The sequence below is a fragment of the Leptodactylus fuscus genome, chromosome 1, assembly GCF_031893055.1.
Source record: "Leptodactylus fuscus isolate aLepFus1 chromosome 1, aLepFus1.hap2, whole genome shotgun sequence".
NCBI lineage: Eukaryota > Metazoa > Chordata > Amphibia > Anura > Leptodactylidae > Leptodactylus > Leptodactylus fuscus.
Window position 1 is genome coordinate 191006016 of NC_134265.1, and position 27251 is coordinate 191033266.

Below are 27251 nucleotides of genomic sequence, written 5' to 3' on the forward strand. Positions count from 1 at the left end.
GCAGAGAACTCTGATTGGTCCCCTCTAGTCACATGGGTCACGCAGCGTTGTTATGCCCGATATGCGCTGAGGCTTGTGATTGATGGCCCAAAGACAGCAGTGAGTCGCGCCAGAGCCCATGAGAAGTGAGCAGCCCTGTTTTTTGGTGGTTTTTTTTTTTTTGCTCACCTCCCCTGGCCTTCCATTTATTATACTCTGGGGTCTGAATAGACCCCAGAGCATAATAATAGCAGTTTCAGTTTGGACGAAAATATTGTAATAACGTAACCGAAATGAACAAAATCACATTGGTTATCCTTGTTGATATTCGGTTTCACTTTGATTAATTGCCCAGCCCTGCTATGCCAGAACATTCAAATACTTCTCAGACTTTATCAAGATATTATAATCTAAACAGGATAGTAAAATGGAAGGAACAATTTTGATTCACTGAGTGATTTCTTTGTTTCAGGTCCACATAGCTTCACAGGAGAAGACTGCTGTGAGTACCATGTGCACGGTGGGCCAGCTGTGGTCAGTGGTGTACTTCAGGCTTTAGGTATGTCATAGAGATACTACCTTCTAAATAGAACTGTGAAAAGAAAGCCATACGAATGCGCTAAGAGATCAGTCCATTCTCCATTCTGTTGCCCAGCAGTGTCAGTTGATTAAAAAGAACATTTTTTTTATCAATATTTGGAGGTACAGGGATTGTCCACTTCCTGGCCCCTTCCCAAATGATCCCAATGGGATGGTACAATACCAGAAAGTGTTACTCTTAGAATTCCTACAATGTATAATTTAAGAAGCCATACTACATTTCATATTTATTTCACAAAAACTTCTACCAGTAAAAATAATGTGGGGTAGACTATTAACCCTATAAGGACACAGGGTAGTTTGTACATTAATGCTTGGTGACTTTTTTCATAATTCCTTCGCCACCTTCCAAAATTCATAACTTTTTAAAAAAATTTCTGTTGACTTAGCTATGTGAGGTCTTATTCTTTGTGTGACGAGTTATACTTTCATTTGGCACCATTTTTGGAGTACATGGAATGTTTTAATTAGCTTTTATTAACGTTTTTTTGGGGGTCCATGTGAAATAACGCACAATTCTATGATATTTTTTTCATTTTGTTTTTATGGCATTCACTCTGCATTACACTGGGTTCACACCGGCGTTCGGTGTCCGTACTCAGGTTTCAGTCTTCTGCCGGCAGAAGACGGAAAACTGTCAGACCGGGTCCGTCCGTGAGCGCCGGGGAGAGTTTTATGCTCTTCGCGGCGAAACCGTTTTTTTAAAACTGGACACAAAGTACTGCATGTCCGACTTCGTGTCCGGTTCAAAAAAAACAAAACTGTTTCATCACGGAGAGCATAAAACGCTCACCGGCGCTCACGGCTGGACACTTTTCAAACCCATTCAAATGAATGGGTTTGAAAAATGCCTGCAGGTTTCCGTCTCCTGCCCTGTTTCGGGCAGGAAATGGAAACCTGTATAAACGGAGACCGGGCGCAGATGTGAACGAGCCCTTAATAATAATATGGCAGCTATATCTGGTGGGTCATTACAATTACGATACCATATTTATATTGGTTTTAATATGTTTTACCACTTTTACAAATAAAGTGTCACTCTTTGAAAATGACTCTCACCATATTTTGACGCCTATATTTTTTTAAAGTTTTTTTTCAAAGAGGTATGTCAAGGCTCTTGCAGGGTAAGTTGTACTTTTGTATTGGTACAAATGTTTGGTATGTATGATTTATTTATTTTTTATTACTTTTTATTGCTATTTTTCTGGATTAAGTGAGGTGAACAAAATATGTTATTTTTCGCATTGCAGTATATATATATTTTTTTTACGATGTTCACTATACGGAATAAATATATACCTAACATTTTTATTTCTCTACGTTATGTGTTTTCTAAATGTAAGGGAGAGTTTTTTTGAACTTTTAATTTAATTATTTTTCAGTTGAACTTTTTCCCTGTCCAACAATGGGACATGAACCTGGGAACCCCTCAGAGTCCGCAATCTGATCACAGGGAATCTAAGGCGTGGCAGAGGGAGCAATTTTGATCAGGGCATTCAGGAGGTTAATTCGACGGATTCAGAGTATATTCTGACTCTGCCAGCTAGAACCGGGTCTCGACTGTGTAACACAGCCGAGTGTCAGGAGTAGTTCTGCAGGCACAGTTCCTGTGCCTATGGTATTATCTCACCGTACTGCGCTGATTGTTAACTATACGGTCAGCGCACCCTAATAGTACAGCACAGAAGGGAAGGGGTTAAATGTGTTTCTACCTTCTTTCAAGACCTGACAGATTTGGTTCTTATGAATAATCTGTAGTCAAAAATGAAAAATCATGTTAGTATGTGCTTTCAAATTTTATTCTGAAAGCTTTAGGGTATGCTCACACAGCTGAATCTGAGGTGGATTCCGCTTCAAAATCGGCTCCAAACTGCATCTGAAATTTGTCTCTTATTCATTTAAGTGGAAGTCACTCACTGATTTTGTACTTTTTCCTTTTAGCGTATGTTTTTACAGCTAGCAGAAAAAACAAGTGTTAATCCATAATCATCAGGCAGATTCTGCCTTATCACTCCCATTAAAGTGAATGGGAGGCAGAAAAATTTTCCCTGGCTAGTGAGAAATTTGGTCAGGCAGAACAATGCAGCTTCAAATTCCTGACACTGACTGAACTTTTCAGCTTCTATGAATTCCGCTGTATGAATATACCCTTAGCCCTCTTTGATCACAGTATAGTTACTACATTATAGCTACAAGTGATTGTTATTTTTATGAAAGCACCATGCAATGTGTCTGTCTCACAGCATGCTAATATAGTTGTATGACTACTTCTTCCTTTGTTAAAATAGGTTGTGATTGTTCCATCATTTGATCTAGCCTGCTCATTTTTGACACATTGGTGGGGCTCTTTTATTCCACTTATAGGATCCCTGCAAATGATGCGTCCAGCAGAACCAGGTGAATTCACCAAGAGAGCTTTTCAAAATGGAAAACTGGATCTGACTGAGGTTGAAGGTCTTGGTGATCTCATTCATGCAGAGACTGAGGTTCAGAGAAGGCAGGCCTTACGGCAGATGTCTGGTGACCTTGGACAATTGTATGAGAGATGGAGCCAACAATTACTCAAGGTTAGGTAAATCAGAAACTGAGCCATCACAATGTGGTTGTTAAGTGTTTACTTGAGGTATATTTGTACAGTATGTTGACATGTACATTGTATGGTTCCTAACCAATTCATGGTTAAAATCATCCCCATCTGCTGACTAAACTTATATATTAATCTAAAAATATATTTATTTTTTTTTGTTTACCAAGATAAATTGAACTATATGATGATCTATTATGTAGCGTTTTCATTTTAAGGGCAACATAAGTTAAGGATAATTACACTAATTCCAGTGTATTTTTTTGTTTGTTCTTCTTAATTGTGGACATACTGCACTATATACTCCACAGTGGGTGTATGTCCACTATTAAGAAGTCTTTGATCTCAAGAAGGAGTTGTATTATTGATTAACGTTAGAAACTCCAAAACGTGTAATCAATAAAGTATTTGTTCAACCATCATCACACTCTATCCGTAGTATTAAAACGCACGCCCTCTGGCTTATTTCTGCAGTGGAATATTATTCTACTTACTGGCATTTTAAAATCCATGATCCAGTCACTTTTGCTGGTCAGATAACCAGGGAGAGGCGACACAAGCCGAGGGCCATTTGGACTTTTTACTTTGACACCTCCCTATTTTAGTACCTGAGGTGTCTGAGGAACATATCGGGACCCACTAACAAATTGCACGTGTAGTTTCGTTTTTGGGAAGCGCATCCTCTGCGAGTATATCCTCAACACACGGAGCGTTTTACATGTGGCTGCAGATAAAAATAATCTCTTAGTCTGAGTTAAGGATCTGGTGTGGCAAGTGGCTGAAAATTATCTGAAAAGATATATTCATGTAAAGAAAGGTGTGCACCTGTTTCCAATAAAAAGTTGCATTTGAAGGCAATATCTGAGTGAGTGGATAAAGGCATATTGCGCAGAAGCCTCACTGAATGTCAGGACCAGTCACAGCAGGATGTTAACAGTATCTGCCACTACAGCCAGAACACTAGATAACTATCTGGTAAAGATCGAAAGGGGTTTGCCATGCTGAAAGTCTGCGTTGCTGCAGAGATATAGAGAAAGGTGGGGTGAGTCGGACAATCAACACCTAGTAATAACATTTGTGGGGAAGTTAGCTCAGCAGAAGCAGTGGTGCAGACCCAAACAGTCAAAACAGAGACACAAAATATGTCACAAACTAGTTTATTTAGAAAAAGCTGGAAAAATAAATAAACCTTGACTTCAGGCACAAAATAAACAAAACGAAATACAGCCTTAACTTCAGGCAAAAACAAAATAAATACCTGCTCATCTGAGCCACTAGCTAAACAGAACGGATAACCTAAGTATACGTTGGCTTACTTCCAGCCACAAAACAAAACAGGCACAATATAGTCACACCGGACTCAGGGTTACAGGACAGAACCACACACGTCCTTCACCTCATGGAACTGCATTGGAGTTCAGGATCTGCAGCCTTTTTCTGGCCCAGTAATGAGCCAAGTATCTACACCTGGGCTGAGGCCTACTCCAGATCCGCCCTGGATCACACATATGCCAGAAACGTGGGGCTGATATATCTGGACTCCAGCACTCTGCCTGTCACCTTCTTACACATTCCATAAATGCCATGTGGTCATCAGGAGAGGGTTTAATCTATTGTTATGTATCTGTAAGTGAGGGGAATGTAAAAAATCCTTAAGCGATTGCTCAATTTAACAACAGATTCCAATCCAGTGGGCGTGTAACAAGCAGTCTGCATTACTCTCAGTCTCTATTTGCTGTTAGAGTGTATTAACCAAATATCCAAAAAATGTATTCCTTGTGATAAATCTGAGCTTTATTAATAGGTGGAAGCCTATGTGGAGTTTCTTTACTTGTGTTATGAAGAATATAAAAGGAGTACTAATTGCCTGTGGAATAAACAGGGGGAAGATCTAATTTTAAAGGGGCTCTATCAGCAAAATTTTGCTCTTATGAGCCCCACATAGGCTATTCAGGCAACGCTAATCTTATTTTAAACCCATGTCCCATTTTAAAATAAAACTATAAAAACATATAGGTAAATCATACCTGAACGTGCACCCTGGGCGGTGATGCACGATCCGACGTCATCTTCTGGCACTACCTCTTCTTTCTTCTTCTTTCGGCGACGCCCTCCGGTCCTGGCTCTTCCCCGACTTCATCCTCTTCCGGTGGTTCAAATCCAATCGGTTGAAATCCAGCGTGTGCGCAGTTGCGCTCCCTCCGAAGCTACTGCGCACACTCCGGTGGCACTGCCATTGAGAAAAATGGCGTCAGAGTGTGCGCAGTAGCTCTGGAGGGAGCGCTATTGTGCACGCGCTGGATTTCAACCAATCGGATTTGAACCATCGGAAGAAGATGAAGCCGGGGAAGAGCCAGGACCGGAGGGCGTTGCTGAAAGAAGAAAGAAGAGGTAGGCGTGACAGAAGACAGAAGATGACGTTGGATCGTGCATCACCGCCCACTGTGCACGTTCAGGTATGATTTACATACAGTCCTATGAAAAAGTTTGGGCACCCCTATTAATCTTAATCATTTTTAGTTCTAAATATTTTGGTGTTTGCAGCAGCCATTTCAGTTTGATATATCTAATAACTGATGGACACAGTAATATTTCAGGATTGAAATGAGGTTTATTGTACTAACAGAAAATGTGCAATATGCATTAAACCAAAATTTGACCGGTGCAAAAGTATGGGCACCTCAACAGAAAAGTGAAATTAATATTTAGTAGATCCTCCTTTTGCAAAGATAACAGCCTCTAGTCGCTTCCTGTAGCTTTTAAAGGGGCTCTATCAGCAAAATCATGCTGATAGAGCCCCACATATGCGTGAATAGCCTTTAAAAAGGCTATTCAGGCACCGTAAATGTTATATTAAACTACCCCCCCATTTTAAAATAAAACCCTAAAAAAGAATGTTATCTACTTACGGATCGTGCACGCTTGGCGGGCATTCAGGGTGTGTCTTCATCTTCATCCCCGCCTCTTCTTCCTCCGATGTCCTCCGGTCCCGTCCTCCTCCGGCGCTCGCTCGCGGACACTGATATAAAAAAATGGCCTGGGCGCATGCGCAGTAGCATGTGGCTGCTACTACGGCTACTGCGCAGGCGCTCAGGCCATTTTTTTTATATCAGTGTCTGCGAGCGCCGGAGGAGGACGGGACCGGAGGACATCGGAGGAAGAAGAGGCGGGGATGAAGATGAAGACACACCCTGAATGCCCGCCCAGCGTGCACGATCCCTAAGTAAATAACAATCTTTTTTAGGGTTTTATTTTAAAACCCTTTTGGTTTAATGCATATTGCACATTTTCTGTTAGTACAATAAACCTCATTTCAATCCTGAAATATTACTGTGTCCATCAGTTATTAGATATATAAAACTGAAATGGCTGTTGCAAACACCAAAATATTTAGAACTAAAAATGATTAAGATTAATAGGAGTGCTCAAACTTTTTCATAGGACTGTATATGTTTTTATAGTTTTATTTTAAAACGGGCGGGGGGTTTAACATAAGATTAGCGGTGCCTGAATAGCCTATGTGGGTCTCATACAGCAAAATTTTGCTGATAGAGCCCCTTTAAGGAGATTAGCCCACCCAGAAACAACAATGTAAAACTACTCCATGTGGCAAGGTCCTCTCCAAGGGATTTCATAAAGATTTGAAGATTGTTGGCCTAAAGCTTTACTGGGTTCCTAATAATTAGTATCCTTAGATAGTTAAAATCTTTGCACATGTGAACACTCTAGGTATATATAATTTCCAGTGCTAGTTCTTGTACTGTAAAAATTAAAAACAGTTGAACAGATTGTCATCGGCCATCCACCTACAACTTATAAAATATTGACATGCTCAATGCTGTATTTTGTTTCTTCCCAGGCTCTTGCTCACATTGAGGCCTTCATAGATTTTAGTGAAGATGATAATGTAGAGGAAGGAGTTCTATTAGCGGGTAAGAATTTTCATTAACCATTTTTATATGAATACATGAAAACTTATTGAGTTCAGATAAATTAATACATCTGTGACACATGCTGGGTTCCGTACGTTGCCAGTGTGCATTAGATTTTTGTCCTCCATGTAGGATTTTGTGATCGCGGGAAAAAAACGGACATCAGGCAGAGAGGCTGAAAAATGCTCACGGGCGGTCACCTTTGATAACCCATTCAAATAACCGCTCGCAAGCAGTCTGCTGTCCGGTTTCCCCGAGGTTTACCATGGACCCCCCAGGGCGGACAGAAAGACAGAGAAGAAAGACAAGCGAAGATCAGGGAGGGGGGGGGGAAACTCAGGCAGACCTGTTAGGTACTTCCGGGCACATAGTCTCAGGTCCTAGTGCTTAACCACGTAAGATAACTTGGATTGGGCTTAAAGGGAATCCATCATTGGCTTTATCTGTTTTTAAATAAGCTGGTGGAAGGCTGATGACACTGCGGTGCTCAGGGAACAGTTAGAAGGCTTCCGGTGCTTTGTGCACAGTATGACAGGATATGGCGTGAAAGTCTGACAAGTATGAATCCCACCTCTGAAACGCCATCTGTTGGGAGAATCAGGGTCTAGTAAGAAGTTTAAGGTTCTTTTCAGATTGTGTTTTTTTTTACATTCGTTTAACAGATGCAAAAAAATGGACGCAAAGGGATGGCTATTAAAATGTTTATGATTGTCTTTAGGCTGTGAAAATGCTGCGTTTTACAGTACCTGCAAAGTGAATGGGACTTTGGATAATCCCATTCACACATTGCAGAAAAAATCCACAGTAGAAAAGCTGTGTTTTCAAATTGCAGCAGAAACTTTGGTGTTTTCCGTATAGGTATAATAGAAGCACAAAGTATTCAGAGGAAAACTTGACAAAATTCCAATGAAAAACTCTGCGGATAAAAAGCGAATTAGTTACGGCTGCGTTTTTTTCTGCAGCTTTTTTTTTTGTTTCCTTAGATTTACAGTATTTATATATCTGGAAACTAGCTAAATATCCCAAAATTGTGAGAAACACTGGCAGGACTGTTGCTGGGGCATTAATAAATTTGAGTTGCTTAAAGAGGACCTTTCATGGTTTGGGGCACAGGGATTTCTATATACTGCTGGAAAGCCTACAGTGCGCTTTCCCGATTTGTGCCCCGGGTAAAGCGCTAGCGGTCCCGGTACCGTAGCGCTTTAAAGTCAGAAGGGCGTTTCTGACAGTCAGTCAGGTAACGTCCTTCTTCACAGCAGCGCCCATTGCGCTGCACAGTGTGAGCGGGGAGGAACGCCCCCTCCTTCTGCTCACAGTACTCGTCCATAGATGAGTATTATCAGGAGGGGGCGTTCGTCCCCGCTCACACTGTACAGCGCGATAGGCACTGCTTTGAAGAAGGACGTACCTGACTGACTGTCAGAAACGCCCTTCTGACTGTAAAGCGCTACAGTACCAGGACCGCTAGCGCTTCACCCGGGGCACAGATCGGGAAAGCCGACGGTTTTCCAGCAGTATATGAAACTGCCTGTACCCAATCTGATGAAAGGTCCTCTTTAACGGAGTCTGTCATTAAATCTATGCATTTTTCAATAAGCTCATGTTGGAGTCACCTTTAGAAAGGCTATTCTAGTTCTAGCTTCCTTCTTCTGTTCAGGTCTGCTGTTTTTGGATAAAATGCTTTTTACTGATATTGAGATTCAGCTCACGGAGTACAAAACATTAGGATAGTGTTCTCATAATTCTGAGTGAAAATATGTGGCAGAAAAATCCTGCTAAATATAGACTTGCTATAATAGAAAGAAAGATATGTAACTCAGTTTTGCAAATGGAATAAATAGCATGTGTTCTCTACAATGCAGATAATAAAAATTTAAGGTGATGAATGTTATAATGCACAAATGTCCGTGTATAGGTTCCGAATAATAATCTGTCACACTTTTGCTTTTTTTTTTATTTTTTTTTTATTTTTATTTTTTTTATTATAATGGAAGTTGATGAAGTTGTTGAAACACTCCAGAAGGAACTGGAGGAACACCTTAGGGATAACCGGCGAGGAGAGAGGCTCAGAGATGGAGTACAAGTTGTCCTCACAGGAGCTACCAATGCAGGAAAAAGCAGCCTACTCAATGTAATAAGTAAGTAATAATCTGTTCTAAAATACATATTCAGGCCACTTTCACTTAAAGAGAACCTTTCGCCTACATGAACATCTACGTTGAGAATCTCTGGACGAAAAAGTCATGCTAGTCTGACTTTTTCGTCTGGCAGTGTCCGTTTAAAAGAATGGATATACAACAGACTAACCTGAACAATGGAAAGGTCCTTGATAGTATGACCTTTCCAGTGATAGTATAGTGTTTGTAAATATGTCACATGACCTAAAAATGATGGGATAGCTTCTCATATATCTATGTATATTTAATAGGTTTTCCAAGCTTATGCACAACCATACATTAGAAATGATTATTTTATATTTTCATTATGTTGCCCAGATTTCTGCACCTTTGTTTTGAGCCCTCGCATGATTAATTTCTACACTCAAGACATTGGATGGAATTTATATAGCCTGATGTTTTCTTACGTTAGTCTTAACCTTCCCTCATTGACAAGAGATATGCTAGAATTAAGAGGCTGTGATCTCTTAATCATTCTGGCACATCTTGGGAGGTTCATGTCAGAACTGAAATCAGTTTTCTGATATGGGTTTTCTAGTAAATTTGACATGCAGAGGTCTTGGCCACACTCTTCCCAGTGTCTTAAGGTGGCCAATGAGGAGTATATCCAATAAAGTAGCATATCTTTGGAGTGAATCAGGGCCGTGTGCTAAAGATGCACCAGTTTTACACCAGATTTCTAGTGTAGTCTGGTTAGTAAATGCACCTTGTTTGCTGTCGTGCCCCTCCGCTACAAGATGTAAAGTAGTCCCGTAATCACTCACTGTCTCTACACAGAATACTGATCTGCTACTGCTGTTCATTGGACACTACACTATGTGTTGCCCAACAGGAGTAGAACACAAGACAGGGAGGAGGGAAAATTGTCAGGGAGCAGTGGATATAAGAGGCAAGTGATGTAATAATAAGACATTTTCATTTATATAGCATCAACATATCAATTTATTTTTTGATTACTTGTATAGCGCCATCATATTCCGCAGTGCTTTACATACGTTGTCCCATATACGGCTCACAATCTACATTTCCCTATCAGTATGTCTTTGGAGTGTGGGAGGAAACCGGAAAACCTATGCAAACACAGGGAGAACATACAAACTCCATGAAGATGTTGTCTTTTGTCGGATTCAAATTTAGTATTCCAAGGCTGCAGGGCCGCAGTGCTAACCACTGAGCCAGTCTGAAGCACTTTACAAATTATAGGGATCAGTACAAATTGAGACATTACAAAGTAATAAATCACTTTACACAAGTGAGTGCCCTGCACGTGAGAGCTTACAATGTACACTTGCAATTACACTGTTGCAGCTTCAGCCATTATTTTTGTTAGGTGGCTATGGATATGCCGTTTCTTTCATTCCACAGCTTTCCTTTAAGAACACCCCGGAGCAAAATCTGCATGCATGAACTGTCTGAATGTAATAAAGTAAGATGTTTATTATGTGCAGACACGTGTTTAATTGACCAAAAAGCTTGCAGAGGTGATCAATCTCAGGCTATTGCACAAGCTCACACTCTCGTATGCAGTTATACACTTGTCCACAAGGTGGTATTGTTGATTTCAGAAATATACATTCAGTTGTACATTTATCGAAAAACCAGATTTTAAGACCATTGTTCCTTTCTCCATGAACATTTGTAATATTATGGCATGTAACAAATATGTTTGTGGGTTTTTTTAATATTCATTTTTCATTTCATTTTCATAATGGCAATCATATCACTGAGACTTTTTCCCAGTCTCGTAGTCAAGCTAGGCATCAGATTATTAAAGCGGCACTTCTTTTCTTTCTCAAGTTTTGTGAAAGAGATGTTTGGGGAATATTTTTGTAATCATTTGTATCAGCTTATTTTACTTCCTTATAGGAGAAAACTGCCTGTAAAGCAGGGTTGTCCAACATGTGACCTAAAATGGCTATCAATGTGACCCATTTCATATCTGTAAACTTACTGAGAGCGTAACTAAACTTTTGGACAATGTGTGATTTTCTGGCAGTAATTGTTTTAATAATACATTTTGTAATATACTTCATTAACAAATTTTGGATCATTTCCGTGAAATCCTGCATTTTTTCACTGTTCCACTTGCTTCTGTATTGAGAACTTGCTTTTGTGTCACGAAAGATAAGAATCTCTCCTTTAAAGTTGTCCAAAAATGTATTTACGCTTTAAAGTCAGTCTACCACCTCCCCCAAGCATATTCAGCTGGAACTAATGTGTACCATAGAACATTACAGTGGTAAATAACTTCTTAGTTATGCAAGTCACTTTTTTAGATTTGGAGAGCAACAACTTTTGAAGTCTTATGCAAATGCTGCAGTTGGTGCACTGGGGGCGGGCCTTCATGCCTGGGAGCCCTGCCAATCAAGTAAGCAGTGGCATAACTACCGGGGTAGTGGCTGCCACAGGGCCCGGGACATTAGGGGCCCGGCGACAGCCGCTACTGCTGCGTTTTTCTTCTTTTCTTAATAGGCCATTACTGGCTGGAATAACTCCAGCCGGCAACGGCCCTATTTACTTACCGATTGTGGCAGGGGATGGGATCGGTAAGTGACGCCACGGGCCCCACAAACATCATTATTATACTCAGGGGCCACTATGGGGCATAATAGTGTGTGTAGGGGCCACTATGGGGCATAATAGTGTATGCAGGGGCCACTATGGGGCATAATAGTGTGTGCAGGGGCCACTATGGGGAATAATACTGTGTGTAGGGGCCATTATGGGGCATAATACTGTGTGCAGGGGCCACTATGGGGAATAATACTGTGTGCAGGGGCCAGTATGAGGAATAATAGAGAGTGCAGGAATGTGGGGGTCTTCGGCGGGCGTCGTGGAGGGGTGGGGGTCTTCTGCGGGTGTCGGGGAGGGGGGCAGTTCGCCACCGGGCCCCGACGTTCCTAGTTACGCCACTGCAAGTAGGGTAGGTAATGTTATAGCTTAGAAACATATGGAAAATGAACACAGCCCCCGTAAAAAGTGCTTGTATAGTGTGCGATACTTTAGAAATACTCTCCTTGGGTGCTCAAGGCTTCATACCTCCCGGTCCAGGCCATATAAACAGGAAAACAAAAAATGGAAGTCGGCTGTTATATGTTATAGCTGTAAGGATTGGAGTCAGGGTCAGGCAGTTCAAAGTTACACAGCTGGAAAGCAACACTGTGCAGCTAATGACAAAAGGGGTCGCAGGCCCTGCAGCTATAACTATGCTGTAAATATCTGAGATGAGGCAGACCAGTGCACTTCCTAATTGAAGTGCGCCTACCACGACTCCTTACACTTCTATCCCGGCGGCTAGGATAAGGGGAGAGGAGGCCCTGAAAGTCCTAGGGACTGGAGTCACGGGGTCACACCTAAACAGAAAGCACAGTGTAAATGCAATGCAAAACAAAAGACTAAAACAGCATGGAACCAGGGAGGACCACAAGTCCCAGCAAGACACAGAAGAGAAGGCGAGGTCAGACGAGCAAGAGGTCGAGCCAGGAGATATAATAAAGGTACCAAATCAAAAGACAAGGGATAGTCAAAAATACAAGCCAGGCAGATTAACCAAGAGAACAGACCGAATACAAACAGACAGGGAATCAGACTGAGCAGGGGGACCAGGAAACACAAAGTGAATGGCTGGCAAGGATCCATGCCTGGGTGGAGTTTAAATAGCAGCAGAGAAACACACCTGCTAACGGCATGGAGACTGAAGGCAAGGAAAAGATTAACCCTTAATGACCTAAGCACACCCAATAGAACTCCTAACACGTCTCCCAGGGAGACGCCGCGCAGCAAGGAGACCGCGGCGACTCCGTATCCCGACAATAGCACTGGGAGGTTCAAATGTCACGCCATGCAGTTGAACAGGCAGGAGATGGTAGGGGTCTGAATGGCATGAGAAGTGCTCCAGGGAGCTAAAGGTCCCACCAACTCCCCATTTGCGTAAGACTTCTAGTTTATTTTTTTCCAAAACTCTGTAACGTGGTGGAGCCAGTGGAATATGCTTAGGAGAGGTGGTAAACCCCTTTAAAACATTGAGTTTTCTGGGGTTTTTTGTTTTACAGTGTCATGTACGTTAATAATTTATGGCGGCACGTGTGGATCCGGTCTGTTATCTTCCAAGCGCAGACAGTAGAATTGACACCATCAGGCATTACATGTGCCCTTGATGACAGATGAAACTATTTTCATCAAATCAGGTATTGATACTTTGGTTTCTCAAGAACAATGTCAAATATCCCACTAGTTTTATGTTGCTGTCTTTTCTTTTACAAGGGACCTGCTCAGTTACTTTAATAGACTCTCCAAGTAGGCCGCTTTATAATTAAGATTATTATCTTACAATGAAACACAATGAAAACTACTGTGGCCTTTATAGAGGTTGTTGGGGATTTAGGTTTTTATGGCTTGTCCTTAGTGACTGAGTATCGCTACTGCAGCTCAGCTTCCATTGAAGCCAATACACTAAACAGGGCATGGAGCCCTGGATACATGCTGTGTTCAGTGTGGGGTTCGGAAAGTGCTCTATACAGTTTCATGAGGGCAGGGCTATCACCCACCACTAATCACATGTATGGCCTATGCTAAGGATAAAAATAAAATCTTAAATCCTGGAAACCTCTGTAATGTATTAAGGGGATCCTAATGCACCAGACATGCAGTAACAATACTTTAGTGATCCTTTATATAAGAGTATACTTGTCAACTCTCCCAAAATGTCCAGAAGGCTCCCAAATAAAGGGGTGACCTCCTGAAATCTCAGAAGACCAGGCAAATCTGCCCGGATGCTCCTGCATCTGCCTGGCTAGCTGTTATTTTGTATGAGAAATGGGGGCTTTATATGCTGATCACATCCTAAAAAAGGCATGTAACCAGAACATTGTGTTTACAGCAGATAAGGTCATCCCCCCAAAACACTCTGACTATTGGGGGGGGGGGGGGATTACCTTTTCAAAGATTTTTGCGGAACGCTGTAGGTTTTTCCTTTCTCCTGGAATCCCACTTTACATGTATGTATGAAAGTAATCTGAGACTCATTGAATTGTGAACCCCTACTTTACATGAGGTTGGGCAGGCATTGCGGTTACCCCTGTTTTAACGGTGTTGTGCCAAATATATGAATGTGCTGCTTTCATTAGGTGAAAAAAAATACCAATGGATATTATGTGCTAAATGCTTGTTGTTCAATGACATTAAAGGGTATTCCCATTAACATAACCGTATCCGTATTTATAGATAATTAAAAGTTAAACACTTTTACAAATATAAGTAGTTAAAAATTCTACACAATTTTAAAGATTTTCTTTAACTATCTTAGTGGAGACAGTCTGTCGTCTAGATCAGTTGCCAATGGATACAACCACAAATAAAGAAACTTTCTGTGGTCTTGGACTTGTCAGGAACCCAGGCATGATTTTTTTAAATTTTTTTTTATTGTAGTTGGGTTATCAGGCAGGGACACTACATGTATGAGAAGATATCCCAGCGACAATAAGGAAATCATGGCTGAAGATTTTGCATTCATGGTTGTATCCACTGGCAACCGATCAAGACAACAGATTCTCACTGCAAATATTTAGAGAAAATCTTTAAAATTCTGCAAAATGTTTAATGACTTATATTTGCAAAAATATTTAACTTTTAATTATCTACAAATTTATAAATGGTTACGTTCGTGGGAATACCCCTTTAAATTTCCGTAAGAAAGGTTAAAAAGTCACAGGCAGCGTCAGTTACAGTCTCGGCTCTGTTTCCTTCCCTTAAAGTGTGTCCCATTGTGTAAGTATGTATTCTACATTTAAGGATGTGACCCTTTTAGAACTATTGAGAATAACTAATAAATTCAGGTTCCCCTCCTATTTCTTACAGGGAAAAAGGTTAAATGTCACAGGGGTGATGGGAAATATAGATACGGTAGGGGATTATTTCAGTGCAAATATATCAAAACAGCAATTCCAAGGAAGACAGACACTTCCAATGTTCACTCCATAAGAAAAACGTCTGCTCCATAAGCACATGGAGCGCTACCTGTTTTCTAATGGTGTGTGTGTATATATATATATATATATATATATATATATATATATATATATATATATATATATATATATAATGTGTATATATATTCATTTATATTATTACATAAATGTTTTGATAGGTCCCATATAACCAGTATATGGTAAAATATGTTAATGTGGAATATCTTGGTTTAAAAATTTTTTTCGCTGTTTTGCCTCATTTTGTTACATTTTGAATAAAATGTGATTAAAACATCAGACATTCCTCAAAACAGTATAACTATAAAACATATCAGCCCCCCCCCCCCAAAAAAAAAAAAAAAAAAAAAAAAATACACCTTATGTGCACGGAAATAATAAAAAATTTAGAAGTGTCATGATATGGTGACTTCAAGAAATAATTTTTTTTTTTTTTTTTTTGCAAAGTTTGGGTAGAACTAACTTTTTGGGTTGTGGGATAGGGAAGATATGTGTTTGGTGAAATAGACCTGTTTTGCAGAGGGGAGTGCATTCTTGTAACTCAGTTTTGCCTTTTGATAAGTAATGAAGTCTTCCTTGAAGTGACATGTCTTCCAGAGGTGTTCTCCAATCTATGAAGCCCAACTCTGCTTTTTTGTCAGGACTGTGTGCCAGAGTTGTCTGTTCGTTGGTCGAACTCTGATATGTGTAAGGTGGGGCACTGTGTAGTGGGCTGAAATTATGGTGTTGATATAGAAAACAGTGGCAGCATCTATGTACTGGAGTTATGGATATGCCAGAGAGTGGTAGGAGAGAGTCAGAGGGTGTGCAGATGTCAAGGCGCTTTAGGTTCTGCATTGGGAGTCTGTTACAGAGGAGAGGGAGGAGAATGTTAGTAAGTTGGAGTCAGAGTATGTGGTAGGAGAGTTAGAGAGATTGGATAGGGAACAGAGGCAGGTGGAGATGAGGTCCAGTGTATGTCCCACTATGTGAGTGGCAGAGGAGGACCACTGTGAGAGACCAAAGGAAAGTGGAAAGAGATAGGATTTTGGAATTAGAAGGGTGGTTTGAATCAATGGGAATGTTGAAATCCCACATGATGATAGTGGGGGTATCATTGGAGAGGAAGTGCATGAGCCACATGATGAAGTGGTCAATCAAGTGGTGGGTCCTTGATGGTCAGTATGTCCCAGTCATTTGAGGGTGAGTAAATGTGGACATAGTACACTTTAAAGGGAAGATGAGAGCAGGTAGCAGTTGGATTAGGGTTAAGGAGTAGTTGTCAGACAGGGGAATGCCAACACCTCCACGAGGTTTCTTATTGGGTTGGAGCAGGAAGTGTGTGAGAACTGGAGGCCGCCATAGGAAAGTGCAGAAGGGAAGGTAGTGTTTGAGGATGTTGGCCAAGTTTCTGTGGTCCCAAGAAAATAAAATTTATAAAATATTATTGTGGGTGTGATCCAATTTATTACATATGTATTGAGCATTCTATAGTGCAGCGAAAGGGGGAGAGGCAGGAGGGGCAAGGAAGATAGAAGTGTTCTGGTCCAGGATTAGGAGATATGTCGACTGCTGAGGTTGAGGGTGTGAGGTGGTTGTGTGTGTCTGAGATGGAAAGTTTCCAGGTTTCGGAGTCGCTCTGCAGAAAAGGTCAGATGATGTGGTAGAACAAAAGGAGAGATGAAGATTTTCTTACTTACTGTGATGGTTTGGGGTTGAAGAGCCAAGTTTAAAAGTAGCGGACCAACTATAGTGAGTAAGGTGATGAGCATTCTTGTATGTGACATTATATAGGTGCTGCATTTATGGATTATGGATGGATTTTGACCAGGTTTTTAAAGTTGCCTTCAGTTCTTAATAACTTTATTAACTTAATAACGAAGTTATTAAATAGGACCTGTTGGCCTTCTGTTTTAGCATTTTCCAAAAAATAACAATTGGAAGTATATTTTCTCAGAACCCTGGTCTGTGGTGTTCTCCCACATATTCTTCCTGAAAATATATGAATAGAGATGAGCGAACAGTAAAATGTTCGATATTCGTTTCGAGTAGCCCTTCAATATTCGACTACTCGAATCGAATATTGAACCCTATTATAGTCTATGGGGGGGAAATGCTCGTTTCAGGGGTAGGCAACGTTCGATCAAATTATACTTACCAAGTCCACGAGTGAGGGTCGGACTGGATCCTCCGAGAAGTCTTCTCCGTGCAGTGTCCCCGCGGCATCTTCCGGCTCTGAATTCACTCTGCCAGGCATCGGGCCTGGGCAGCGCCGACTGCGCATACCCGCACTACAAGCGGACATGCGCAGTCGGCTCTGCCCAGGCCCGATGCCTGGCAGAGTGAATGAAGAGCCGGAAGACACCTCGGGGAAGTCGCACGGAGAAGACTTCTAAAGGTAGGAGAGGAACCAGCGTTGATTGTCCGACTGTATAGCATTCGGCCAATCAATGCTGGTTCTGCATCAAACTTTTACATTCGAGCAGCGAGTGGTACTCAATAGAGTAAGAGTATTTCGAATACCGTAGTATTTGATCGAATACCTGGGTGTTGTCCCGTTGTCAAAGGCCTACATATTGTGATCCTGTTCAGTTATGACTGTGGCAGACTGTGCAGGCACACACCTTGTTTACATGGGCAATAGTAACACCCAGTTGTCTATTTATACATTTCTAGGAGCAGTAACTGTGGAAAGGTGCAGCTCAGATGCCTCAAAATTAAGATTTTATAGTATCTACTAAGCATTTACTAAAACTGACCTGTCGGGATTGCTTAAACGTCCTCTTTTGAAGTAAGCATTTATAGTGGTGCATTTTTATATTTTCATTTTAGGCCAGAAACCAACTGCTATTGTTTCATCCAGTCCTGGCACCACTAGAGATGTGATTGAGGCAACCCTGAATATTGGAGGATATCCTATTATCCTGAGTGACACAGCTGGCTTGCGGGATTCTGAAGATCCTATAGAGAGGGAAGGTGTGAGACGGGCCAAGGCAAGGTAATTAGATCATCTAAGATCTATTTTCTCAAAAGCACTGTTTCCCCAAATGTGGGTTAAAACCCCTGGAAGGAAGGGTGTAGGCACCTTTGGGACGGTCGCAATGCCAAGTTGACTGGGTATAGATAACTAGTCGTAAAGCAATAAAGTCTGCCTTGGCAGTATCTGGTGCTGATGGCAGAAAGAAACATTCTCATTTTTCCCCCCTTCTGAACACATAGATAAGTGGGCTTCCTTTATCGTAACCAGCTTGTTTGAGAGATATATGCTGTAAAAGCTGTTGTGCCTAGGATAATCTTTTAACAGTTTTTGAGTGTGTGCTTTTGCTGTCACAAGCTGGATGCAACATTTTGAGTACTGGCAAAATGGGAAATTGCAATTTTCAACAATTAAATGCGCATTCATTTCTGGAAACTAAATGAATGCAACACTCATAAATACAGTCATGTTTTTATCACATACAGAAATATAATTGCAATCATATTATGAGTAACAAAAGCTTATATTGACAGAATGAGTTAATGCAGAAAGTCAATATTTGCAGTGTTGACCCTTCTTCTTCAGGACCTCTGCAATTCTCCCTGGCATGCTCTCAATCAACTTCTGGACCAAATCCTGGCTGATAGCAGTCCATTCTTGCACAATCAATGCTTGCATTTTGTCAGAATTTGTAGGTTTTTGTTTGTCCACCTGTCTCTTGATGATTGACCACAAGTTCTCAATGGGATTAAGATCTGGGGAGTTTCCAGGCCATGGACCCAAAATCTCTATGTTTTGTTCCCTGAGCCATTTAGCTGTCACCTTTGCTTTATGGCAAGGTGCTCCATCATGCTGGAAAAGGCATTGTTGATCGTCAAGCTGCTCTTGGACGGTTGGGAGAAGTTGTCCTCTTGGAGGACATTCTGGTACCATTCTTTATTCATGGCTGTGTTTTTAGGCAAGACTGTGAGAGAGCCGATTCCCTTGGCTGTGAAGCAACCCCACACATGAATGGTTTCAGAATGCTTTACAGTTGGCATGAGACAAGACTGGTGGTAGCGCTCACCTCATCTTCTCCGAATAAGCTGTTTTCCAGATGTCCCAAACAATCGAAAAGGGGATTCATCAGAGAAAATGACTTTACCCCAGTCCTCAGCAATCTACTCCCTGTACCTTTTGCAGAATATCAGTCTGTCCCTGATGTTTTTTCTGGAGAGAAGTGGCTTCTTTGCTGCCCTCCTTGAGACCAGGCCTTGCTCCAAGAGTCTCCGCCTCACAGTGCGTGCAGATGCACGCACACCTGCCTGCTGCCATTCCTGAGCAAGCTCTGCACTGATCCCGATCCCGCAGCTGAAACACTTTTAAGAGACGGTCCTGGCGCTTGCTGGTCTTTCTTGGGCGTCCTGGAGCCTTTTTGCCAACAATGGAACCTCTCTCCTTGAAGTTCTTGATGATGCGATAGATTGTTGACTGAGGTGCAATCTTTCTAGCTGCGATACTCTTCCCTGTTAGGCTATTTTTGTGCAGTGCAATGATGACTGCACGTGTTTCTTTAGAGATAACCATGGTTAACAGAAGAGAAACAATGATGCCAAGCACCAGCCTCCTTTTAAAGTGTCCGGTGGTGTCATTCTTACTTAATCATTACAGATTGATCTCCAGCCCTGTCCTCATCAACACCCACACCTGTGTTAATGGAGCAATCACTGAAACGATGTTAGCTGGTCCTTTTAAGGCAGGGCTGCAATGATGCTGAAATGTGTTTTGGGGGATAAAGTTCATTTTCTAGGCAAATATTGACTTTGCAAGTAATTGCTGTTAAGCTAATCACTCTTTATAACATTCTGGAGTATATGCAAATTGCCATTAGGAAAACTGAAGCAGTAGACTTTGTAAAAATTAATATTTGTATCATTCTCAAAACTTTTGGCCATGACTGTACATCCTAGCAGGGGTGTATTTTCCAAAATGGGGTCACATGTCTGTGGATTCCACTTTACAGGCAATTCAGCAGCTCTATAAAAGTGTCATGATGCCCAAAAACCAAAGTGTGCTCCTTCCCATTCTGTTCCCGTCTGTGTGCCCTAGCTACAGTTTATACACACATACTACATTGTTAAGTACGTTATTCTGGGAACAACAGTGTCATATATGTGGGTATAAACTGCTGTTTGGGCACATATTGGGCACAACAAGCACATATACAGTGTTGGCCAAAAGTATTGGCACCCCTGCAATTCTGTCAGATAATACTCAGTTTCTTCCAGAAAATGATTGCAAGAACAAACTCTTTGGTATTAATATCTTCATTTATTTTGCCTGCAATGAAAAAACACAAAAGAGAATGAAAAAAAGTCAAATCATTGATCATTTTACACAAAACTCCAAAAATGGGCCGGACAAAAGTATTGGCACCCTCAGCCTAATACTTGGTAACACAACCTTTAGACAAAATCACTGCGAACAACCGCTTCCAGTAACCATCAATGAGTTTCTTACAGTGCTCTGCTGGAATTTTAGACCATTCTTCTTTGGCAAACTGCTCCAGGTCCCTGAGATGTGAAGGGTGCCTTCACCAAACTGCCATTTTGAGATCTCTCCACAGGCGTTCTATGGGATTCAGGTCTGGACTCATTGCTGGCCACTTTACAAGTCTCCAGTGCTTTCTCTCAAACCATTTTCTAGTGCTTTTTGAAGTGTGTTTTGGGTCATTGTCCTGCTGGAAGACCCATGACCTCTGAGGGAGACCCAGCTTTCTCACACTAGGCCCTACATTATGCTGCAAAATTTGTTGGTAGTCTTCAGACTTCATAATGCCATGCACACGGTCATGCAGTCCAGTGCCGGAGGCAGCAAAGCAACCCCAAAACATCAGGGAACCTCCACAATGTTTGACTGTAGGGACCGTGTTCTTTTCTTTGAAGGCCTCTTTTTTTTTTGCCTGTAAACTCTATGTTGATGCCTTTTCCCAAAAAGCTCTAATTTTGTCTCATCTGACCAGAGAACATTCTTCCAAAACGTTTTTGGCTTTCTCAGGTAAGTTTTGGCAAACTCCAGCCTGGCTTTTTTATGTCTCTGGGTAAGAAGTGGGGTCTTCCTGGGTATCCTACCATACAGTCGCTTTTCATTCAGATGCCGACGGATAGTATGGGGTGACACTGTTGTACCCTCGGACTGCAGGGCAGCTTGAACTTGTTTGGATGTTAGTCGAAGTTCTTTATCCACCATCTGCACAATCTTGTGTTGAAATCTCTTGTCAATTTTTCTTATCCGTCCACATCTAGGGAGGTTAGCCACAGTGCCATGGGCTTTAAACTTCTTGAAGACACTGTGCACGGTAGACACAGGAACATTCAGGTCTTTCGAGATGGACTTGTAGCCTTGAGATTGCTCATGCTTCCTCAAAATTTTGCTTCTCAAGTCCTCAGACAGTTCTTTGGTCTTCTTTCTTTTCTCCATGCTCAATGTGGTACACACAAGGACACAGGACAGAGGTTGAGTCAACTTTAATCCATTTCAACTGGCTGCAAGTGTGATTTAGGTATTGCCACCACCTATTAGGTCCCTCAGGTAAGTAACAGGTGCTGTTAATTACACAAATTAGAGAAGCATCACATGATTTTTCAAACAGTGCCAATACTTTTGTCCACCCCCTTATTTATGTTTGCTGTGGAATTATATCCAATTTGGCTTTTTGACAATTCTTTTTGTGGTTTTCTATTGAAGACAAATTAAGTGAAGATAATAATACCAAAGAATTTGTGATTGCAATCATTTTCTGGAAGAAAATGAGTATTATCTGACAGAATTGCAGGGGTGCCAGTACTTTTGGCCAACACTGTATAAAGGAGCAATATGTGCATTTAAAATTGGGTCAATTCTTAGGGAAGTACAATTTACTGGCACCTCCAGAGCTCTGCGAAAACATCATGGCATCCAGAAGCAAGTCCCTCTAAATCTATACTCCAATAACTAAAATGTGCAGTGCTCCTTCCCTTCTGAGCCCTGCTTTGTGCCCAAATATACACATTTTTCTGTACTTGGAATAACCCACTTAAAAGTTTTAGAACTGCGTGTCCCTGTTGACTCGAAGTGGGCACAACATATTGGCCACTGAATTGGTATATTTATTTAGAAATTTTAATTTTCACTTTAGACATTAATTTTTTTTGGAAGCACTCAATTAATAACCCTTGAAAAATAAATTGAAGAGTGTAATTTCTCAAATGGGGTCATATTTTAGGGTCCAGTTTTTTATTTTATTTCAGGACCTATGCAAATACCCAGCAATGCAGTGTAAATGTCCAAATTACGCCTTAAATATGTATCACTTCAGAATCCTGTTGTATTTTGAGGTAAAAAACTAGGGCCCACATGTAAGGTGTTTCCAAAATCAGGAAACCGAGTATAATAACTGGAGAGCTGACTTTTCACAATTTCAATTTTCACTTTGCACCATCCATTGCACATTTCTTTTGGGTAAATGTTCATTATATCACATGATAAATTTTCTGAGGGATGTAGTTTTAAATTGAGGTCATTTATGGGGGGTTTCCATTGTATAGGCGTTCTGCAAATGCGACATGGCACCCAAAAGTTATCCCAGGAAAATCTGCTCTCCAAACGCCAAATAGCGCTCTTTCCATTCTGAGCCCCACCATGTACATATGCTGCAGTTTACTACCACATATGGGGTATGGCCCTGTTCCAGAAAAATGATTTAACGGACTGTCGGATGCTTTTTCTTCTTTAACCCCTTGTGAAAATGAAAAATGTGTTTTTTTTTGTTGGTTTATTGGGAAAAAAAATACTGTTTAGTTTTCATGCCCTGATGTTAATGAAATGAATGAAACAGCTGTGTGGTCAAAATGCTCACTATACCTCTTGATATATTCTGTGAGATGTGTAGTATCCAAAATGTCACTTTTTGTGGATTTCCATTGTACTGTTATTCTGGGGAGGGATAGGCAACCTTTGGCACTCCAGCTGTTGTAAAACTACAACTCCCAGCATGCATACTTGCTTTGCTGTTTTTGGAACTCCCATGGAAGTGAATGGAGCATGTTGGGAGTTGTAGTTTCACAGCAGCTGGAATACCGAAGATTGCTGACCCCTGTTCTAGGGCCTCTGCAAATGTGACTTGTCCCCTAAAAGCTACTCCTGCAAAAACTGCCATCAAAAAGCCAAATAGCACTCTCTGTTCTAAACCCCACCATCTACCCATACAGCAGTTTATGAACACACAAGGGACATTTCCGTGTTTGTGTGAAATTAATGTATGAACTGTGCGGTGCCCTTGTGAAAATAAAAATGGGGATAAAGTTACATTTTAGTAATTTTTCAATTTCACGTTTTAATTTTAATAAAATCTATGAAACAGCTGTAAGGTCAAAATGTTCACTATGTCGCTTGATAAATAACTTAATGGGTGTACTTTCTAAAATGGGATCACTTTTTGGGAGTGTTTCCACTGTACTGGTACTTTAAGGATTCTGCAAGTAAGACATGACATCGGAAAACTATTCCAACAAAATCAGTTTTTCAAATGCGCAGTGGTGCTACATTCCTTTGTGCCGTATCGTGTGCTCATATTTGTGTGTACATGGACATGTGGGGTATTTCCATGTTCAGGAGAAATTGCAAAACAAACTCTCAGATGCATTTTTCCCCTTTAACCTCTTGTGAATTTGTCACTTTTTTTTACAGCTTATTATTGAAAAAAATTAAATGTGGAAATGCCACCTCCATATTGTTCTAATTCCTGTGAAATTCTTAAAGGGTTAAACTTCACAAACGCTATTTTGAGTTATTTGAGGGGTGCAGTTTTGAAAATGGGGTGATTTGGGGGGTTCTAATAGATAAGCTTTTAAAATCCCCTTCAGAACTGACATTGTCTCTAAAAAAAAAATGGGTTTGGGAAATTTGGAAAATCACAGTTAAACGTCTAAGCCTTGTAACGTCCAAGATACCGTAAATTAAAGGGCGATTAAAAAATTAAAGCTGAGATATGGTGGATAATATTTTTTAACATATTTGGGTTGTATGACTAAATTTCCTTTTTTTTTTTTTTTTTTTTTTTTTATAAATACATGCAAAAGATATCTATTGATCAGTTTTTACTACTACGGTAGCATAAATGTAGCATGCAATGTGTCAAGTAAAAGCATTTCCAAACTCACTTGAGTAAGTTGAAACTCTCAAAAGTTATTGCCACCATAAAGTAACACAGATCAGTTTTTAAAATGGGGCTGTATTCTTAAAGAGGACTTTTCACCACCTCACCAATGCAAGTTCTTAGCATCTGTTAATAGGTGTCACTCCACTTATTCCTTTCATAGTTAGAATTTTCTCTCTAGCCTCTACCATTCCAGAGCAAAAAAAGCTGGTAGTTTTGGTACCTGATGTGTCATAACTCTGTTCTGTCAGCAGAGCATTGTCAGGTGGAGGGGGCGATTCAGAACTCCAATCAGAGGCAGCCATTGTCAGAGCTCAGAATCACACCCCTTACCTGTTCCTTCCTAAACAGTATATCAGGGACCAAAACTAACAGCCTTGATTGCTCAAGAACGGTGGGGGCTAGAGGAGAAGATGCAACTGTTCCAGAATTAGTGGAGCAACAATTATTAATTGATGTAAAAAGATGGACTTATTGGAGGTGGTGCAACGTCTTCTTTAAGCCAATATTTGGCCATGTTCTTGAGGGCCTTAAATAAAGCTAGTGTGAACCCACCCTTAGAATGAATGATGCAAACTGTAGCACATTCTGCCTGTATCTGTTGCTTTTACCTCTTCCCTGTTTACCTCGAATGCTGCCCGTTTCATAGTGACTGTCTAATATAATTACAGCTTTGTCCTATAGATGTAAGTAAGATGAAACTGTAGTTACACACAGCTATGAAACAGTGGTCACAGTGTTTACATCAGCACTAAGCTCTCATCACACTACTGATCAGCAGCGGTTCTAGGTGTCAGACCCCCACTGATCTCTTATTGAGAATAGGTCATCAATTAATAAAGAAAAAACTCCTTTAAATCTTACAGGTAATGTTACTTACAGTAGATCAGTGGGTATGCGTACCCCAGGGGGTCTGCCATGTAACCTCATGGGATAAAAGCCGTAGCTGAGAACCAGTGCTCTTGAATTGAGAGATTTATCTAGTGGTTAGTTTTCTAAACTCCTGAGGGACTAGTACCGCCCAAACCACCCACCATTACCAAATACTGTAGCACGGTAGCTTCCAGGCAAAGGCAGATGTCAGACGGGTAGTAGATAAGGAAATAAATTCTGATTTATGATCTGTCAAGTCAAAAGCTGGATAGTAGTGAAGACCCGCAAAACTTTTAGTGTGTTTCTGCCACCAGTGCCCCCATTAGCAAGAGGATTTACTCTGCATACTATGTGTGCCAAAGGATCAAAGCCAGCTTTATAGTTTTCATGTTTGGTGTTGTATTACATATTTAATTTATATTCACTTTGGCCCTTCTACTATTCTATTTTGCGACGGTTCCTGGGAAAGGTAGAGGATGAACGTCACAAAGGCAAACAGCTTGATCGAACTGTGCTTCACCCTTTGCTTTCTGCCAAATAGTCAAGAAATAGGTTCCTGCTAAGTGCCTGGCAGAGACAATGATACTGCGCAGAGCCACACAGATGCATCCTTTGTACACAGTGTTATTATGCGATTTCAGACAATTCATTTTTGAGTTAGAAGTTCATGACATGTTGCTGGCTTGGCATTTATGTCAGTGTAGGAAAACTACTTGTCTCAACCTTGTACTAAAATAAGATGGCAGTGGTCATTACTGAGACCATGAGTAGTCCTTGTGCAGTGTGGTTACTTGAGGTTATGGATTCTGATGACCTGTATTGAACTGGATTCATGCAAAGTTTTTTGAGGACTATTCCCATAGAATACTGCTACGTGAAAAGCCTTGATGTTTAAGTGTCATTTTATAATAACTAAATGTAATGTGCTGAGCAGTGTATTAAAAAAACATTTAGTGTCTATTCACACGGTGGAAAATGAAGAGGTATTCCTTTTAATTTTTCGCCGCTATATATTTGACCACAGTCTAGCTGCAATGGGTTGCAGGGCATTGGAATTCCGTTGTGGCTTTCTGCTGCTGGTTAGGCTGAGGTGAATGGGTCTAATCAGCAGGGAGCTTCATTCAGGCAGAGATTGCAGCAGGGCATGGAAAAAATAAGCATCCTGCTCGATCATGCTGCGGACTCAGCAAGCAAAATTGACAAGTATTCTAATTTTTTTGCATCCTACTGCAATCTCTGACTCTGGATCTGCCACAGATTCCGGGATGCAAATTCCACTGTGTGCTCTTTTCTTTTTCCTTCCTTCCTTCCTTCCTTCCTTCCTTCTTTCCTTTCCTTTCCTTTCCTTTCCTTTCTTTCTTTCTCTCTCAAAAAAAAAAAAAAAATTCCACTGTGTGAACATACACTTAAGAGGCTCACCATTTCATAAGGTTCCACTCCAAAGGTATGTTTACATGGAGGAAATTAGAGCTGTTTTTGAATCAGATTCAACCTCCATATCATCTCCAAATTAAGCCTGAAATTTGCCTCCCATTCATTTCATTGGGAGGTAGAGGCAGATTTTTTTTTCAGTTAGCAGAGGAAAAGCAGAGTTCTGCTTGTTCTTAAGGAGGATTCGTTTTTTTTTTTTTGGTTTTTTTTTAAAGAAGATTTTCAAAATCTGTATCAAAAATTGCTTAAGGCTAAGGCCCCACATTGCGGAAAAGCAGCTTTTTTTTGTTGCAGATTTTGTTGCGATTTTTTTGAGCCAAAGCCAGGAGGAAGAGGTATAAGAGCTTCCTATATATTTCCCATTCCCTTTGTAGCCACTCCTGGCTTTGGTTCAAGAAACTGCAGCAAAATCTGCAACTAAAAAAAGCTGCATTTCCGCAATGTGGAGCCTCAACTTAAGGCTAAGGCCCCACATAGCAGGCCACAGCAAAAAAGCGCAAAAGTTTCTTCTGTGGACTTTCTGCTTCAAGTATACCTATTGGGAAACCACCGGCATTTCT

The 27251-nt window shown here is 40.9% G+C and overlaps 1 protein-coding gene across 2 annotated transcripts in view; it reads left to right on the forward strand.

The window, feature by feature from the left end:
• GTPBP3 (GTP binding protein 3, mitochondrial) overlaps window positions 1-27251 on the forward strand; it is a 44538-nt gene that overhangs the window by 14409 nt on the left and 2878 nt on the right. For both annotated transcript variants that reach the window (XM_075280447.1, XM_075280446.1), the window contains exons 4-8: window positions 452-538; window positions 2944-3146; window positions 7023-7095; window positions 9090-9233; window positions 18068-18233. In XM_075280447.1, the coding sequence (XP_075136548.1) occupies window positions 452-538; window positions 2944-3146; window positions 7023-7095; window positions 9090-9233; window positions 18068-18233 (673 nt within the window). The remainder of the gene's footprint in view (window positions 1-451; window positions 539-2943; window positions 3147-7022; window positions 7096-9089; window positions 9234-18067; window positions 18234-27251) is intronic.